We start from the raw sequence: 18,377 nt of genomic DNA, 5'->3' as shown, positions 1-18,377 counted from the left end.
GAAGACAACAGAGCCAAAAATGAATTTTGGCTCAAAGTGCCATCTGAACTTTAAGAAGAGACTCGAGGAAAATACCACTGATTGATTAGTGTTGTAAAAGTCATTCTTGAGAACAAAAGTGGACATAAGTACTCTGTAGTCACAAAACTTCAGAATCAGGTTTACATGAGTAGTCATGTGATGCTGTGAAATTCCAGTTCCATTCTGTATTTGGTTCCTCCCACCTTGCTGATTAGAACAAATCAGGTTATCTGTTGAAAAAAAAAAATCAATGGGATTACTTGAATTGTTAACAAACTGGTGAACTCATGTCAATTTAAACAGTACAAAAACAATCTCCAAGGTGCAAAACAATATAGTAGGTCTGATAAAACTGGACTTGTGAACAGCTGCACAGGCATGGACAGACTTGTGAGAGTATTGCTGTGTCAGGTTTTGACAGTGACCACGGTAACTTGTGTTCTTTTCAGCTGCACATCACCTGCCTGATTAATTTCTCTCCATTTGTGATGTGTTTCTCTGTTGTGTGAATCCATCTCTGTTCATTCTGTCACATCTTCATCTTTCTCTTGCTGCTGCTGCTTCAGGTTTCTCAGAGCCTCAGGTAAGCAATCACAGGAGCTTGTGCCCTATGATGTTCACAAAGTCCTTCATGCAGGAGGTCTTTTCACTGATTTTTAACTAATACAGTGATTTTTAATTAATCCTGCTTCTCCCCTTTGCCCCCCATCCTGCATAGCCCCGTTTAATTGTGGTAGTTGTGTGCTTTCATAATGTTTACAAAACGTTTCTTTACAGGATTCCAGAATACTAAGAAATTTTGACTTTATTGCTAGTGAACTAAACCAGTAGTAGACTAAGGCTGGGGCTTTATCTTTTCACATATGTCTTCATGATTAAGGTTTTACTTTGTGAGAATAACAGAATAAAATCCTCAGCTATTCTGTGTCCCACATTGCATGTGATCCATGAGTAGTGTGTTATGTTTTCCAAGGTGCTAGGTATTTGTTTTGTTTCTGGTTAGTGAGTGTCTGCATTCAGATTTCTGCCTTCTTCATCAGAACATCAAGGCAGCTTAAATCTTCCTATTCAAGAGAATTGGGCTCTTCCCCCCAACATTTATAAAAATGTGAGCAAAAGTTGCAAGTGGATGCTGTGTCAATAATTTCTTAAATCAAACTTAAGGAGCATTGCTCCAAAATTTTCAGTTTTTGATTAAAGCACTCTTGGAAGATCTATTTAATGATGTTCAGCAGACCATATTACAGGGCCTGTCTAGTATTAATAGACCACATTTGACAAGCCCTTCTTTATAATTAGATGCTGATCTGTTTAAATTATTTCATTAAAGCTGTCAGCATCTAAAAGTGTGTAACACATGTTTGTGCTCTGTGAAATCCCTGTGGGTGAACCTTTTAAAGCCAGCTGGTAAACTGTGGGCATTGTTGTATTCTTAGATTTACAAACTGCTGATTGCAGGAGTTTTGGTTATGAAAATTGCATGAAGGAGGGGGAAATTAAATGGAAATTAGGAGGACCATTTGCTTTTTAGTCACTTTCCATGTCTGTAAGGATGTTGTTTTGGCAGTTTAGACTACTGGGGAAAAAAGCTACTCCTGGGTGTAAGCTACCCTTTAGAAAACAAAATTACTGTGTCCATTTTTTTAACATTTCTGAAAATTTCAGAAGCATTCTTTATGTGTCCTGCTGGGTGATTTGATACAAATTAAGATATACTCAATATATTTTCTCCCATTATAGTGATTCTTCCAAGTCAGAGACAGGAGGATCTGGAAGCCAGTCAGTCCTTTCAAAACTCACCTGCCTGTTGTTATTTCAGTACTGAATTGCCTGACACTTGCTAAAGCAATTGAAATTTGGCCAGTGAAACTTTATTGACTTATGACAGAATAATATATTTCTGTCTCTACAAATATTAATTGTAACCACAAAATAGTGCTTTTCCTAGTTTTTAGCAAGCCTCCACTTATGCTTTCATCCCCAAGATTCAACAGCAGAACCTGAAGTGACAAATTCTAGGATTTGTGTGGCCATGGGTGTCATTTGCTCCTGCAATATTTAGTTTATGTTTGCTGCAACCTTACTAGTAAAGGTGAAACTAAAATTTTAATTGGTTGTGCAGCAACAGTGCCAGATGCACACTTTTGAAATTAGATGGTTTCTGAAGGAGAACATTACAGAGGGATACAGTGTTCTTGTTAAGTTCATATTGCGTTTCTTTCTGCCCCTCTAGTGTTTGGACTGAGCAGGACTATTCAGGGTATATGAGCTTGCTTTAGTATCTCGAGAGGAGAAATATGCAGAGAGACTCTGGTGTCAGCTTTTCATGGGGAGATTGCTCTTTCTGTGTGACTCCTTGGCAAGCTTGCAAAGTAGCTTTTGAAACCAAACACTCTAATGTTGGGGAGTTTTAAAGTACAGTATTTCATGATTATAAGCCGCACCATTTTGACTAAAATTTTGGTCCAAACCCGGAAGTGTGGCTTATAATCAGATGCGCTAATGTATGGATGAAGTTCAGAAATTTGCCAGCCTGGAAGTGCGATCCTGCAGCAGCCCTGAGCCGAGCCAGTAAACCCCACAATTCTGTTACTAATTGGCAACTTTGTGAAAGTTGCACACGGATCCTCGCTGCGAATGAAAGTGCAGTTTATAATCAGGTGCGGCTTATATATGGACAAAGAACGAAAAGTTGCCGACACCCAGAAGTGCAACTTATAAACGTGAAATTACTGTATTTTTTTGCTTTAAAAGTGATTTTTTTTTTTCCTGCAAACCGTTCAGGAGGCTCCCGTGGTGGCGCGAGCAGCCCTGTTCCTCGAGTGCGCGCGCTTCGTTCACCGCTGCAATCGTGGCAACTGGCCCGAGTGGATGAAGGGCCACCATGTGAACATCACCAAGAAAGGCCTCTCCCGTGGCCGTTCTCCCATTGTGGGCAACAAAAGGAACCAGAAGCTGCAGTGGAATGCAGCTAAGCTCTTCTACCAGTGGGGAGATGTGAGTGTTTGTTTCTCTTCTAGTTACATTAAAAATGCGGCAAAATAAAAAGGTAATTGGATCTCTGTAATGGTTTTGAAAGCAAAACCAGTGAAGAGATTCCAAGTCAGAACACAATTTAATAGGAAAAAAAGAGAAAAATAAAATACATGCAATACTACAAAAGAAAACCACTGCCAGAGTCAGAATCCAACCTGACACCCCATCAGTCAGGCAGGGTGTTGGCAGCAGTCCCATTCCATGGTGGCTGCATCCTCCTGCAGTGATAGATGTGGCTCAGTTGGAGCAGTGCTCCTGTACAAGGTGCAGTTTTCCTCCAAAGGTCCGTGATGATGTGGAAAGGTTTGCTTTTCCTCTGGGATCCAGTGGAAAAAGGCTGCCCTGATGTTCCAAATCTCAGTTTTTATCTCGGAAGGGAATGCTTGGCTCCTCCCCCTCATGGAGCATTTCCAATTGATAAACAATCAATGTCTTTCTGGAGAGCGTCAGATGGAAATCTGACTGCCTCTGCTCTTCCCACAGATCCTCTGTACATCATTATTACTCTTGCACATTCCCAGCTCTTGCAGTCATGTTCTCAGCTCAGTTTTGGAAATTACATCAGAGAGTTTCTCCTTTAAAGATGGAAGCAGGCTTTCCCATGGCATTTAATTGTCTTGTGGAGGAAATAAGGATCTGGTTCCTAATTCACAGCATAGTTTCTTAAGCAGAAGACCTACATTCTCAGTAGCAAGACTTAGCAAAATCTGCAACAAATATATCAAAGGAACAAAGAAAAGTGGAAGGAATTAATACTCATACTGACCTAATATCCTTCTGTCTGTTATGTGCCAGTTTGAAGAGGTTTATTGTTTAACTAAATTTACTAAAATTTTCATCCTGAAATTTGACACTTTGCGAATTTTTTATTGAAAAAAAAGGAGGAAATAAATTATAATTTTGACAGCAATTAGTCTTCTGTCATCCCTTTCTCATCTTTAGACGATAAAAATGAAGTCAGGGCATTCTGGTTGGGCTGAAATTCTCACCTCCTGTGCTTCTCTTTCTCCATCTGCAGGCAATTGGTGTCCGCCTCAATGAGCTGTGCCATGCTGAGAGTGAGAGCCCTGCCAACCTGCTTGGCCTCATTTATGATGAGGAGACCAAGAGGCGCCCTGAGAAAGGAGGATGAGGAGGAAGACTTTTTAGATGACAGTAAGGAGACTCCCTTTACTACAAGAACCCCCGCTTGCTAAGAACCTCTGCTTTAGGAGCACTTAATATTTTTTATCTTTTCATTTTCTTGCCACCCAGCTGTATTTCCCAGTCCCTCACTTCCACCCCAGCTTCCTCTTTTTGTGCCTGGATGTAAAACATGACAGATGTGTAGCAGTACTGAAAGATGGAAAAGGAAAGGGGAAACCAGGCAGTGAAGCTGCAATTCCTGCACACAAGAAACTGCAGTTGTAATCAGGGTCATCATTTATTTCCTGAGCCTTGCTGTCAACTGAGTATCAGAAGTGGCTCAGGCTCCAATCCTCACAGTTATTTCTGCCAAAATATTTGTGTAAGATCAGCCACTTTTCCCTTTCTGAACACTGAAGGGTCAGCTCACCTGATGTGAATTGGCACAGCTCTGCTAAAGGCTTTTAAATCTTGACTTCATTATAGAAGTCAAGATTTTCAGGCAGAAATAAAAAAAGGAAGCATCATTAAAAATCTGTATGACAACAAGATGCTGCAACCACCCACATTCATGCCAGAAGGGTGAAAGAGCTGTGACAGATCACTGATTCTGAAAGTCTGTATAAGCATGCAAGTTATAGCAAACCCTGTGAGCCAAATAAATTGTCAAAACACATCCTGTTGTAGCTGTAGGTGAAGATGGTAACAAACATTATGTGCTCTTTACACGCCATTTTTGTATGTATGTGTGCTGCAGTTTACTGGTGCTTGTCTGTGTGTGCTGTTGCCTCCCTACTGGATGTGGTGTGCTGGCACTCTTTATTTTCTGTTTTCTCTTCCATGGTCTGGATTTGTTCTTATCCCTGCAGAAAGGCCCACTTGGAGCAGAGAGAAGCTGGCAGGAATAGTGGCATGGCATTTATAGGAAATGAGCTCAGGAGAAGGTCTTGGCCCTAAGCTAGACCTTCCCATGTGCCAGGGCTGGCAGCTACAGGAACATGGGTGGCTTGTTCTGGATATAGTATAAGGGATATATTATCCATATATAAGGGATATAGTATCTACATATAAGGGAGATATTATCTATATATAAGGGACATATTATCTACATAAAAGGGATATATTATCTACATATAAGGGATATATCTATGTCCCTTTAGGGGATACAGCCAAGCAGGAGGAGGTTTGCACACCAAAGATTCCTTCTCCTGCACCACAAAATGAACAACTGCATTCCAGTGATGGGGTGGCAGACTGGGTTTATTTTCCCTGCTCAGCCACTCATACCAGGCACTCAGGGGGATAAGGAGCTGCTGCAAAAGGGTACCCTGAGACAAGCAAACAAAGATCAGTTTCTGGTCTAGAAAGCCATTTGAGAGCTCAAGTGCTGTCCTGAGAGTAGCTGAACAGTAGCCTTGCTGTAGGCAGGGAGTTTTCAAAAGCTACTGTATATGCTGTAGGAAGTAGAGTGAAGAACATTAAATATGCAGCTGGATATTCCATTACACTGTATGTCTCATTTGCTTTGGATAGTTCAGATTATTTTAATCTTTACCAAGCCCACAATTCATTGCTGGTGATGTGTACAGGGGATCTGACAAGCATCTGATCCCTGCAGTGTCTTCTCATATTCTTCTCTTACTTGGTTCAGTCTTCTTCTTTGCAAAAGCAGTTAGATGACACATGAGAAAAGCAAGTAAAAACAGTAATCTCTCTGAAGTGTATGTAAATGGTAATATCAGGAATAACTTTAAAAATGGGTGTGGCTAGTTGTTGTCACAATTAACTTTTTAATTTACTTTTCTTAGCTGTCTGTTATCCAAAAAAGTAGTTTTCAAATTGATCAAAAATTGAAGAATCCTTCATACTTTTAAGCTTTGAATTGATGGGTTTTACATGATTTTAAACTTGATTGTTTCAATGCAAAACTTGAAGTATCAACTGATACAAAACTTGAAGTATTTTGATAAGCTCTCTTCCCTTTCCCTCTTAGTTTTAGGTTAAGAATTTGAATGAAAACTTGATTAAGTAGTTTGATTTTTTCCCTTGATCATCTCTATATGACACATGTGTTGCTTGCACAATTATAGAAGCCTGACTTCAAAGGAGTCTATCTTTTCCAGTTGTCAGGGTAGTAATTAATAATAAAAAGAAAGTATCTCTAACAGCTACACATAACTCATTATTTTGAGATACTTCAAATTTTATGTATTCGAAAGTGGTTCTTTTCCAAAAACAACTTGAGTGCAAAACTTGAAAAGGAAATAGAATGGTATCTCTTTCTAACCTGTGTAGCCTTAAATGACATGTATACAAAATGTCATCAGCTTGTGGGTTAGTTTAAGCGAGGTACTTCAACATAATATATAATATATAATATATAATATATAATATAATATATAATATATAATATATAATATATAATATATAATATATAATATATAACATATAACATATAATATATAATATATAATATATAACATATAATATATAATATATATATATATAATATATAATATATAATATATAATATATAATATATAATATATAATATATAATATAATATATAATATATAATATATAATATATATATATTATATAGTATATATAATATATAATATACTCAACTATCATGTTATTTCAATTTAATGCAATATAATATAATATAATATAATATAATATAATATAATATGCATTAGAATACAAGAGAATACAATAGAATGTATAATTAATCTAATATAATCTATAATTAATAGAATATGAAATAGAATGTAATGTGATGTAATCAATGTAACATAAATGTCAATATTATTTCATATGCCTGTAAATACATGTTTTACTATTTGATTCTGTTACTTTTAGTATAGGAAATGTGGCACAGAAGTGTGGGGTTTCCTGCTTTTCAGTGCAGCTTGCATCGTGCACCATACGTGACAATGTCCATCACCTCTTGGCTCCAGATCTTGCATTAACTCCTTGTTTATGATAGAATATTCTTTCCTAGGCACTGTGAATCCTACCAAATGTTGTTGTCCTTTTGCACTAAAAATGGCAGCCTGCCAGCTCCTCTTGGAGATAACCACGTTCCTTCGGGAGACCTTTCCCTACATGCCCAGACCACGGACTGAACCTCTTGTGGTGAGTGGAGCCCACACACAGGGGAGGGCTTTGCCTGCAGAATCACAAATTCATCTCTGATGAGAGGCAGAGTGGGGTGAAATCTCCAGTGGGTCTCTGCAGGGAGAAAGGAGCCATGGTGTGGTGAGCAGGAGATGGGCAGGGCACGTGGAATGCGTTGATTAGGAGGGTAAGAGCATGGAAGCACAACGAGTGCTACTGCAAGTTAAAGAAAGTTTCCAAAGAGACAAGAGGGATTGAGGAACTGAGGGAAATTGAGAACCTGGGAAGTGTGGGGGGTAGAATATGGGAATGCCCAGCTCAAATGCTGATTAGCAGGGCCAGTGGTCTGTTAGGGAAGGGAACAGAATGGCTTGCAAGAATTTCCCAGGCTTTAAAGCTGCAGATTGGTTTGGGTTAGACACAGAGAAATTGCAGGGAGAATGGGAAGAAAGGAAACAGATGGGCACAAAGAAGCAAAGAAAGGGGAAAAAAAACTTCATGAGACTCAGAGAGGCAAATGCTGGCATAAACAGTAAGCTAAATTACTGGTTAGGTGACAACTGAATAGCAGAGCACATGTAAAGTGATTTTCAGTGATTCATTCTTGTGTAGATTTTCTTATGTCTTGTACTGTGATTTAACATTACCTTTAGCCTGTTGTTTCAAAAACTACACATGCACACAGTCATCTGTTGACAAGCTGAGCTGACAGTGACCCTCAGCTTCAGAAGTGGGTAGCATGAAATGAGATGAGAATTAATTGGCTGACATACTTTCAGTTTTTTTAAGCCAAATTTCTTTAAGAAATCAGGATAAAAAATAGAAAGAAAAAATGAGAAGTTAAATTTACATGAAGGATTTAGCCTCACTTATCCTGGCTTTTGTTAAGGACTTACCAAATGTTCGTCATGGCAATTATGCTTGACAGGCTGATTTATCTGGATAGCATTATAATCAGGTTCTGAAAATTATTTCAAAGGCTGTAGATGACCTCTGATGAAGTGGCTCATCCCCAAGGTATGCAAGAAGGACAATTTTAAAAAGCAATAAATTCAGCAACATCCTCCTTAAGCACATTGATTATATTACAACATAATAAACTGCTGCATCCACAAGCAGAACGATACCATGGTTTAGAATTCATGTCATTAAGTAATTAGACCTGGAACTAAGAATATGTTGGATAATGAAGGTCAACAGAAATTAGTGCTTTTATGTGAACTAGAAGTGCAGCTGGTTAATTGCTTTCTAGACTTGTATATGGGAGACAAGGAGGAGGAATTATTCTGTGAGCTATTGGTGAAAGAAACCCTGAGGGCACATTATGCAAGAGTCTGTAAGATAAAATGGCCATAGAGTGCTGCTTCCAACTTTGTACGGAGGAAAGAAAAAAGAGGCAACAATGATCCAGATTAAAATATTAATCTGTATTTTTGCTCCTTTTCCAAGAAGTTCAGATATGATTCATACAGCTGGAATTTCAGTAGAGCAAATCTCACTTCCATTGGTGTTTGTAGGGATATCTGTTCCATAGGTAGGAGCACAGCCCTGGGAGCCTTGAAGAACTGAAGCATTTGCAACTGAACTAGTTTTGGTGAACTAGTTAAACTACCAAGAGAGCATGCAGGCTGTGGGCTGAGGTCCATGGTCCTGGCTGGAGTTTCACCCAAACCTTTCACTGATGGTGGAGCAGATACAAGCTCATTTTTCTCACAGCTGGAGACATTCCAAACCCACCTGGCTGTATTCTTGTGTCACCCACGATGAGTGACCCTGACTTGGCAGGGAGTTGGACTAGATGATCTCCAGAAGTCCCTTCCAATCCCAATAATTCTGTGATTTTCCCCAGTGTTGATGCACTGGGGAATGTTAACCAGCAATGTGTGTTAGCACCTGGTGACTCTTCCACCCTGGCAGGTGGCTCAAGGCCAGAGAGCAGTTAAGTGTGATTAAAATAAACCCCATGTGAAGCAACTCTCCCTGAAGCTTCTCTACACATCTCTGTGGTCTGCATTCTGCTGCAGGACCTGGAGAGCTACAGGATGCGCCTGGACCCTGAGATGGACCGACACAGGTATGAGAGAAAGATCAGCTTTGCCGGGGTTCTGGATGAAATGAAGATTCAAAGGATTCCTTGCACAGCAGCAGCCACACCCTCAAATCTGAGGCTGGCTTCGAGGAGAAAAAAGGTTTGTCAGAACAATAAGGCTTTTGTATTCCCAGGGCTTGTGAAGTGGCGCTTGGTTTTGTGTTTTCATTTGCATAGACTGTGTTTAAAAGCAGGCAGCCATGAAGTCGCGTGGCTTTAAATCATTTCCAAGATGCTTTTGGCCTTTAGGGTTCAGTATAATAAATGTGAGAAGCAAAGATGTTAAATTTTATAAAAGTGCTATGACTGAAATCGATCGAAAGCTTTGCACAATTGCTAAAAAGGAGAAAGCCTTGTTTGAAACTTAATGGGATGCTGAGAGAAGCATCACTATTTGATTCACTGTAAAATAAAGATCAAAAGTGGTGTCTGTTTTTTTTCTGATCACAGTATTTCATTTTGGGGAAATCATGGATAGATGGGAAGATTGCTGTTTTCCTGTGGAAAATCTGTTTGGAAGTCATGGCATCACAACAAATCAGTGTGATTGGTCTCTTGAATTCTTTGCTACCACATGAAAAATACACTGTGTGGCTTTTGGTGCTAGCAGATTGGTGTCACCAGCATAGTCTATAGTGTACAAGCAAACTTCAAGCTCACTGTATTTGCTGAGAATAGCAGATTGTTTCCATTTCTGAGCCATCTCATGCAAGACTCACATTCTATCTGATGGTACAAGTGTTGCAATACAATATAGTCATTGTGTGTGTTTGCAATTAGAGACTAAACTGCCAGACACCTCTGGGTGACCTTCTTACAAGCTTCCTAGAACTATTCACATTCTGTCTCATAGCAGTAATTTACAGGTGCAGGAGTTTGAATGATAATTTGGATGATTGCTTGAAAAGGATAATTGTTTAATGATTGTTTCACAACAGTGAGGTCTGTGGATGGTTTTCCTCTCAGAAATGTCTACAAATGATTAGGAGGAGCTTTTGTTGACTTCTACAGGCTTTGGATAAAGTTTGTGTTGTCTTTAGCTGTGACCTTGACACAATTACTGGAGAAAACATTAGACATGCTTCCACAATTTATGTGGTATAAAACTTTCTCCAAAATTGTGTGTCTGGTGGGCCAGCTACTTCTGTGCAGACAGATGGGTACCCACCTAAGAAAGGTGAGCTGAATAAATTGATGCTCAACCTCATTTTGTCCACACTTGGTATATTTGCAGCCCAGAAAAACACACAGCCTTATGGTCTGCCTGATAGTCTAGGATGTGTGGGATAAGATGCCTCTCTCTACCTACTTAGAAAAGTTGGGGTTGGGGTTTTTTTTGAGCATAGTTATGACAATTACTTGAGACCATTTTTAAACTTTTCAGAGAACAGTCCTGAGTGAGAGAATACCTTCAAAGCTGGCAGTCCTGCTGGAAAATGCATGTGGAAAGTCTCTAACTATCCTCTTTTTCTTAGACACAACTCTGACTTAGCATTTCCTTTGCATGTCACTGTGCTACAGGCATAATGTGTTTTTGGAAAGATAGTATTGACTTTCTGCATCCTTCTCTCCATTAAACTACAATTTCCTGCAGTTTTATTTGAGTTTTCTTTCTATTATCCCTTTTCCCTAAACTGTTATGTAGTTTTCCTTTACTAAAACTGCCTCCTTACTGCATTTTAGGTAGGAAGGTTGAATCCTAATATACTTTAACAATAATGTAATTCCAGTCTTTTAGAAGCTTTATAAATGCACGATAATGTTATATTTTAAAATTACAATAATTATGTTCTTTTCTTTGGCCACAGCACATTCTTCTGGGAATCCACCTGGGCCAAACACTACAGATGCAGAGGCATCTCCCATAATCTACACTTTCCTAGATGAGAAAATATCGTTGTGTGAATGTAACTAAATTTGCTTGCCTGCAGTGAGAGGTTTCTTTATCTCAAACTCTTTGACGAGTACTAATCTGTTTCCCTTCATTTTTCTGGAGTGTTAAAAACTTTGCTCTCATTGCTCCCCCAGGCATGGCTTAGCAGCTATCCAAAAGCTGTGGGTTTACTGTGTAAAATCTGCTCCAGGTAGGTCTGAAGTACAGACACTACAGCTAGGGAGATGCAGGCTCTCAAATGATCACTTGTACTCTCTGGGTGCCAAAATGGGATTCTGCAGACGTCATGAAATGCAGCTACGAGTGCTTAAGCAGTCTGGGATTCGTGGAGCTGCTCTGAACATTATTCATCAGTAGCAATTGCTAAGGAACTTAGCGTGGTCACTTGGAGGGAGATTCTTTGGTCAGACAACAGGGGTTTGCCAGCTGATTTGTGAGGACTGAGGGGCAGCTCTCAAAACTGTCAGCTGTCTTTGGCCAGGATGCTAGCCACTGGAAATGGGGGTGGGAGTTCCATTCCGGAGGAACTGGGGGCAATCTCAGGAGTGAAGGTGTGTTTGCTTTATCCCAAAGCCAAAATATAATTCTGTTTAAATATTTTGCTTATCCATAGTGTCCAAAAAAGCTCTGTGCTGTTCATTCCCAACCACACCCAAAAAGGTGATTGATCACACGTGGCCTTGCCTGGTTAGATCTGCAGAAAAATGACTGAGTGTTGCAACATTTGGACTGACATTCTGCCATGTACTGCCTTTGAACTAAGAGGAGAATGAAAGTGCAAGCAGCAGGTGCTTTAAACATTGAACCATTCCATGTCTGTGCTCATCAAAAATGCCGAGTGTCAGTGGATGTTGTTAATGCCTGAAAGCTGCTGATTTGTCTGAAGGAGAAGATCTACGTGCTTCTGTTTCCTCTAAAGCATTCTCATGATGAAGAGTCACATGCAGAGACACGGATTTATGCAAATCTTGCTTCAAAGAAGTCATGAAGCAGACTCCCCTCTTGCAGGCACACACGCTGTATAAATAAATAATTGATCCTACTGCAGAGCTCAGTGAGGTTTACAGAACCCAGGCCCATGGGAAAATAGGTTTGTCCAAGGTGGCTTGTTCATGCTTGGGATTCAGCCAGCTCTCCGTAGCAAGAGGTGATGCTGCACTAATCTGAAGTCTAAGGACTGGCCAAGAAAACTGCAATTTGCATCCATTGGGCAGATCCTGCTTCCTGGCAGGAATCTATTCGAATTGGTGTGAATTGCAGGCTTTTCTTGCCCACGTTTTGGGTTTCTGTTAGCACAGATGGCTCTACTTGCTGGTGGATGAAGGGCTAATTCCAAGGACAGGCAAGGCCTGAGGTGATGTACCAGATCTCCAGGATACGAGGAGTTGAGCAGACTTTTGTGAAGCATCTTTACTCTCTGACCGATCGAGCTGCATTGGCGTTGGCTTTGGAGGGAGTCTCTGGTCCCACATTCCTTGGCAGAAGACCTGGCAGCAAAGGGCTGGGAGGGTGGGGAGGGCCAGCATCTCTTTCTTTTTTTTAAATGGGGAAAAATTAAGGGGAAAAAAGTCCTCTCTTATTCTTTTAATGCAGTTCCCAGCAGGAAGATCAGGATAGGAGGAGGCTCCCGCTTGCTGCAGATTAAAGGAACCCGCAGTTTCCGGGTGAAGAAGGGGGGTTCCCTTTCCAGCATTCGCCGGGCCGGCAGCCTAAAGAGCACCAAGTTATCACGGCAGGACTCAGAGTCTGAGAATGAGGAGCTGCAGCTGTCCCACAGCAGGGACACTGTCACTGATATAGGTAACTTAGATGAGCGGGTGGAAAGGGAGGGGACAATAGGAAGGACCTCAAACCTCTCGATGTGATTGCAGCAGAGCTAGACATGACAAGAGATCCCCACCTCTGCAGGCTAGGGGAAAAAAAAAATCTTGATGTCTTCAGGGACTGCCTGGACTAGAAGGGAGGAGCCAGGTGCCAGGGCTGGGTGCAGTGATTGTCAGTTCAGCACCGTGTTAGAGCTCTTGGAGTGCTGGCCTGCCAGCTCAACACCTGCTGTCTCTAGGGTAGAACCTGCACATGCACACACCCCTAAACCACAGATAAGGAATGCATGAGTGCATATTTATATGATACTTTATTGTCCACAGCAACAGACTGGCTATATATATATGTATATATAAATATATATATAGGCATGTACTTCATATTCCATGTTGGATATGATGCCATAAGCATGTCGGGTGACATGTGAAACATGGATTCCTCTGTGCAGAACATAACATTCACGTGCTGCATACTGTATTTCTACATGCTGGCACATACATCTATTTTTGTGGCTTACAGCTGCTTTCCTTAGTATTTAAAAGATGGATGTCCGTATGTTTATCTTATGGAAACAGGATGTGCATCCTACTCGGTGAAATCTCCATCACAATTGAATTAAAGGGCTTCCCCTCTTTACTATTGGTGTTAACCAAAAGCTGTGGATACATTTGGAGCTGAAATAACCACCCAAGTTTGATGGTCACTTTTATGTTGCCCAAAAGATGCTTCAGTAGGAGAGCACGGAGAGTGTGTTTGTCAATTCTGTAAACTTTGACAAGTCACAGTTCACTTGAAGAAGAGAAAAAGGGTAAACCAAAATTCATCTCCAGCCAACTCTTAATGCCATTAGTATTAGTTTTCTAGGAGGCCCACAGGGTCTGAAGTGGCTAGGGGAAGCACAGGGGTCAGTGAAATGCTCAAGGAAATCTCTCCCTTGACTGAGTTCTAAAGTGTTCTTGTGGGCTAGAATCAGGATTTTTTTCCCCTTTCTTCCCCATGACATTAGCAGTTTCTATGGGCAATTAGCAGGGACTTTGTCTCTTGGCATTTCCAGTTGGATGCCACTTCTGGTTGGATTTTTGTTGATCTTTTTAACCACAGAGCCCAGTCAATGCAGATCACTAAACCAGCCATTCGCATCATCTGAATGGTGCAAAGAATTTGTTTATGCTGTTTTTGGATTATCCATTTCCCTTCCATTAAACAAAAAAACAATGGAGGGACAAATATTTTCTGCTGACAAGATGGTCTGAGGGTCAAGTCCAAATAGTTCTTGTAAGTGTCAAGCCAGCACAGGACTGGGGAGGGAGGTCCAAATGCAGTCTTTCCAGTGTGGCATATTCTGTGTACTCTCATCTGTTCCCACAAGGCTGGCCTGGCTTACAAGTGCTGTCCCTAGTCTTAAAGCACATGGGGAGCAATAAAAACAACAACCTTTTGGGTATTTTTCTTTTGAAGAAGGGAGCCCTTGGAGTGCGAGCGAGCCCAGCATTGAGCCTGAGGTACTGAGCAGCACAGGCATGGAGGAGAACTACCACCGCAACATGTCATGGCTGCACGTAAGTACCAGTGCCAGCAGGGCTCTCCAGGGTGGGATTTTCAATAGGAAAAGCCTTTGTCTGCCAATAACCAGATCTCAGTTTGTGCTTTCTCCATACAGCATAAAGGATCTCGAGCGTAAGTAAGCTGCGACTTTGGAAATTGCGTGTTTCTCAAACGGACTTAAATCTCTCCAGTTCATAAATTTAATTTTTTTTCCTCCCTAGGTGTGCAGGGGCAGCCATACTACCTCAGCTGAAAAACACACTAGCTGAGTACCTTATCTCCAGCATGGTTAGTAGTGTGTGTTTCAGGGAGAGCAACAGGATGGACTGCAGTGTGAGCTGGGCTTCTGGGAAGTGGCATTTTAGAAGCTGCTCGTGTAAGCCAACAGAGCCTTGTCCAGCAGACAGAGAGCACAACACTGCAGGTGTGGTTTGGTCAAGCAGGGTCTAAGGCATCCCTTTGGGCAGTCTCTGTGGTTTGGACTTGCCAGAGATCAGCTGGGCAAGTCTGCTCTGCTCAATCCCCTGGTCCCAAGGGCTGCAGTGTGGCCAGCGTGGCATGCACACACCTTGGGGTGACTCACTGTGCCATGGCTGATGGTGTCCTGTGTGTGTGGGTGAGCACAGACACCCTTTCACTTCTGAGTTGCCTTTGGGAGTGACAGCTGCAAACACAGATTTGGTCTCTTCATTTTTCCCCAGATATTTCACACAGACTGCTCTCAACTGCCCCATTCCTATGGGGTGTGGGCAAGAACAGGCTTAATCTTTTATGTCAGAAAAAGTTATTGAGAATTGTCTTTTTTAGAGGAGGCTGGCAGGGCAGGGAACTTGAATGCCATGTGTTCCAGTCTAGAACCTCAATTCCTGAACTACCCTGTTTTCTGCCAGTACTCCAATGCTCTTGGAATGGTTACACCTCGTTTGGAAATCCCACTGTACTAAACTGAGTATGTTAGACATATGTGCATGTATTAGATGCTGCATCACTAGAGGGTAAGGGAGTTTCCCTAGTTAGCAGCTGAAGATAAATCATGGTGCCCTTGCTCAGTGTGGTTGGATGCATGGACTCATGAATTCTGAAGGAAACTTGAGAGGTTTGTCTCACTTTACATGTGATTAGCTTGTATAGGAGAAAGGAAAATTTGAAAAATCACATGGTACATTTAATGACACACAAGTACCAATATTATATGACAATGCTGGTTTTTTCCATTTGTTAGAAAGAAAGTGTGGGTAAATGGTCACTAAAATTATGGGCAAAACAAAAACCTGCTTTACTTAGTTGTCACAAGCAAACAACTCAAAAGGATCACTGGTTCCAGTTCGGGTTTTTTTTTTTCAAATTTGTTTTCAGTTAAGCTCCTGTCATTTTTAGAAGCTTAAACATAAGGTTGAGTATGATGTGGCAGCCTGGAGAGAGAACCAGCAGACTGCAGCTGCACAGACCTTGACACAGCGCATGGAAAATTGGGATAGCTTCCTTCTGGTGGTGTGGGTACTTCTGCACTGGATTGTGGGGGGAAGACGAAGATTCATAAAGGCCTCTTAAGACCTGCAGTGGGAATGGCTTGGAGATGCCTGGGTGTTTTCCTCAGAGTGCTAGTAGGAGGCTGAGTTTGTGTTTAATGTGAAGATCAATGTACAAAGAGCTGCTGGGCTGAGCTTTGCTCCTCTGGCAAAAAACCATCTGAGTTACACCAGAGAGTGGTCACTCAAGTGTAGACTTGCCAATGCTATCTTTAATAAAGTAGCACAGGGACTAATACCAGTGCTTCTGCAGAAAAGCAGGGCTCAGAACAGCTAAATTCAAAATATTTACCTGATTTTTCGGTAAGTTTTATTGCTCCTTGCTGCCATATGGCAGCACCAGTATGTTGGAACTCAGAAACCTGGGAGTTTGGAACTTTCAGTGCTTTCCAACACTGACCCCCAGGAGAACACTGCTTTTGACCTAAGCCTTGGAGAAAGCTTCTAAATTTGAGTGATGGAGTTAGAATCACTGGAGTGTAGTTGGAATAGGAGTGTGTGATTTCACATGGTGAAGGGTTTGGAATTTGGTGTTTTAGAATATAGTAATAGGTATGGGACAAGATGGAGGGTTTTGGTTCTGTCTTCCTCCTTTTTCTTCATGATTTCAAGTAGTAGTTTCTGGTTGGACAGTTAGTACTGCACAGGAATTTGGTTATTGGGTCAAAAGGATAAATAATATAGGTGTTAGCTTTTAATTGGACTGTTTAGCTTTAAAAGACCTTGTAACTGGCTAGATTCAGCTCCATTTTGCTCACTTTTCGCTGGTAGCTGGAACTGTTGCATAACTCTCTGTACTTTAGATAAGATTTAATAAACAACCAAGCCCGAACGCAAGAAAATTCATCTCCTTCATGTTTTTAATCCTGACTCTGAGTGAAGACAGAAGAAAATGAAGACAAGCCACTAATTAGGTGGTGCAGTTAGCCCATTTACACTTGTAGAAATAGGAACTGAACCAGCTATCAGGGAGCTGGGCTGGATGGGTCTACCCAATGACAGTGAGGGAGACATATACAGAGCAATTAATACAGCAATTAATTAATACAATTATTTCTGCTTGAGAGCATCCTGAGATGCTCCCTCTGCACCCCTTGAAGGAAACTAGCCCCAAACATGGTGTGTTTACAGCTTTAGTAACAATTGGCTGGTTGATGGTTTCCAGTCCAAGCTCATTTTAGAGTGGTGATACAATAGCTTTTGTGCAAATTAAGAAGATGCTGTTTTCCTCAGCCTTAACCTTGCCACCACCTCAATGTACACGTTTATAGCAGCTCTTTTTCTTTGCTCTAGTAGCACTAATGTTTCTTCAGCCATGCCCAGCTAGTTTGCAAACCTCTTGTAAGTATGAAGAGCATACACACCTTTTTAAAGCTGAGCTTCACACCTTCCTAGCTAGGCTGAGGAGAAGTTTGCTTGGCTGTCCCAATCACTCCATTTTCTATGGGTAACTATTTATTTTTTAATTCCCAGGTGATGATCCTGCTGTGCAACCAGCAGAGTTTCATTTGCACACACATTGACTACTGCCACCCACACTGCTACCTCCACCACAGCCGCTCCTGTGCTCGCCTTGTCCGTGCCATCAAGCTGCTCTATGGAGACACAGTGGACTCCCTCCGAGAAAACAGCACTCTGAACAATGTGGCAAGAGGCAAGAAACAAAAGGAAGTGAGTATGGGAGTGGAAGAAGCAGAATGTTTTGGGATTTGTACATAATTGAAAAGTGCGTGATGTACTCGTGATGTTCTTTGACAAAATGAACACAGGTTTTCCTAAGCTTAGCTTTGCTGTAAAAAAACACAGCAATTAAGTCATTCAGCATTGTGTAAAGAATGTAATCGGTATTGATTGGGATGAACCTTGGTTGCTGATAAGGTAATTTAAAAAGCTTACAGCCTGACTTCCATTTTAGTGTTCTTTTGTGGCCTCTGCTTACTGCCCTGTGGATTCTGTCTCTGTTCATGTTTTTCCTTGTCTGTTAGTAAGAATAAGTCTTGAAATTCTTGTAAAATCTGTAATTTTTTCTTTTAGGTCTGAGCTCTCAGCTGTTCCTATAATTATATACATATATAATATATATACACACACACACATTATATACATATATATTGTATATACAGTAATTTCACGATTACAAGCCGCACCATTTTGACTAAAATTTTGGTCCGAACCCAAAGTGCGGCTTATAATC

At 41.0% G+C, this 18,377-nt stretch overlaps 1 protein-coding gene across 1 annotated transcript in view; it reads left to right on the top strand.

Moving 5' to 3' along the window:
• Window positions 1-18,377, top strand: part of UNC80 (unc-80 homolog, NALCN channel complex subunit) — a 120,450-nt gene that overhangs the window by 45,132 nt on the left and 56,941 nt on the right. Inside the window, 9 exon segments of the mRNA XM_033064342.2 lie at window positions 2,806-3,018; window positions 4,076-4,171; window positions 4,173-4,212; window positions 7,187-7,320; window positions 9,327-9,411; window positions 9,414-9,491; window positions 12,879-13,085; window positions 14,568-14,668; window positions 17,657-17,854. Of these exon segments, the coding sequence (XP_032920233.1) occupies window positions 2,806-3,018; window positions 4,076-4,171; window positions 4,173-4,212; window positions 7,187-7,320; window positions 9,327-9,411; window positions 9,414-9,491; window positions 12,879-13,085; window positions 14,568-14,668; window positions 17,657-17,854 (1,152 nt within the window).

The sequence above is a fragment of the Catharus ustulatus genome, chromosome 7, assembly GCF_009819885.2.
Source record: "Catharus ustulatus isolate bCatUst1 chromosome 7, bCatUst1.pri.v2, whole genome shotgun sequence".
NCBI classification, from domain to species: domain Eukaryota; kingdom Metazoa; phylum Chordata; class Aves; order Passeriformes; family Turdidae; genus Catharus; species Catharus ustulatus.
Note: the sequence above shows the minus strand (reverse complement) of the source record. Positions and strands in the feature narration are given on the sequence as shown.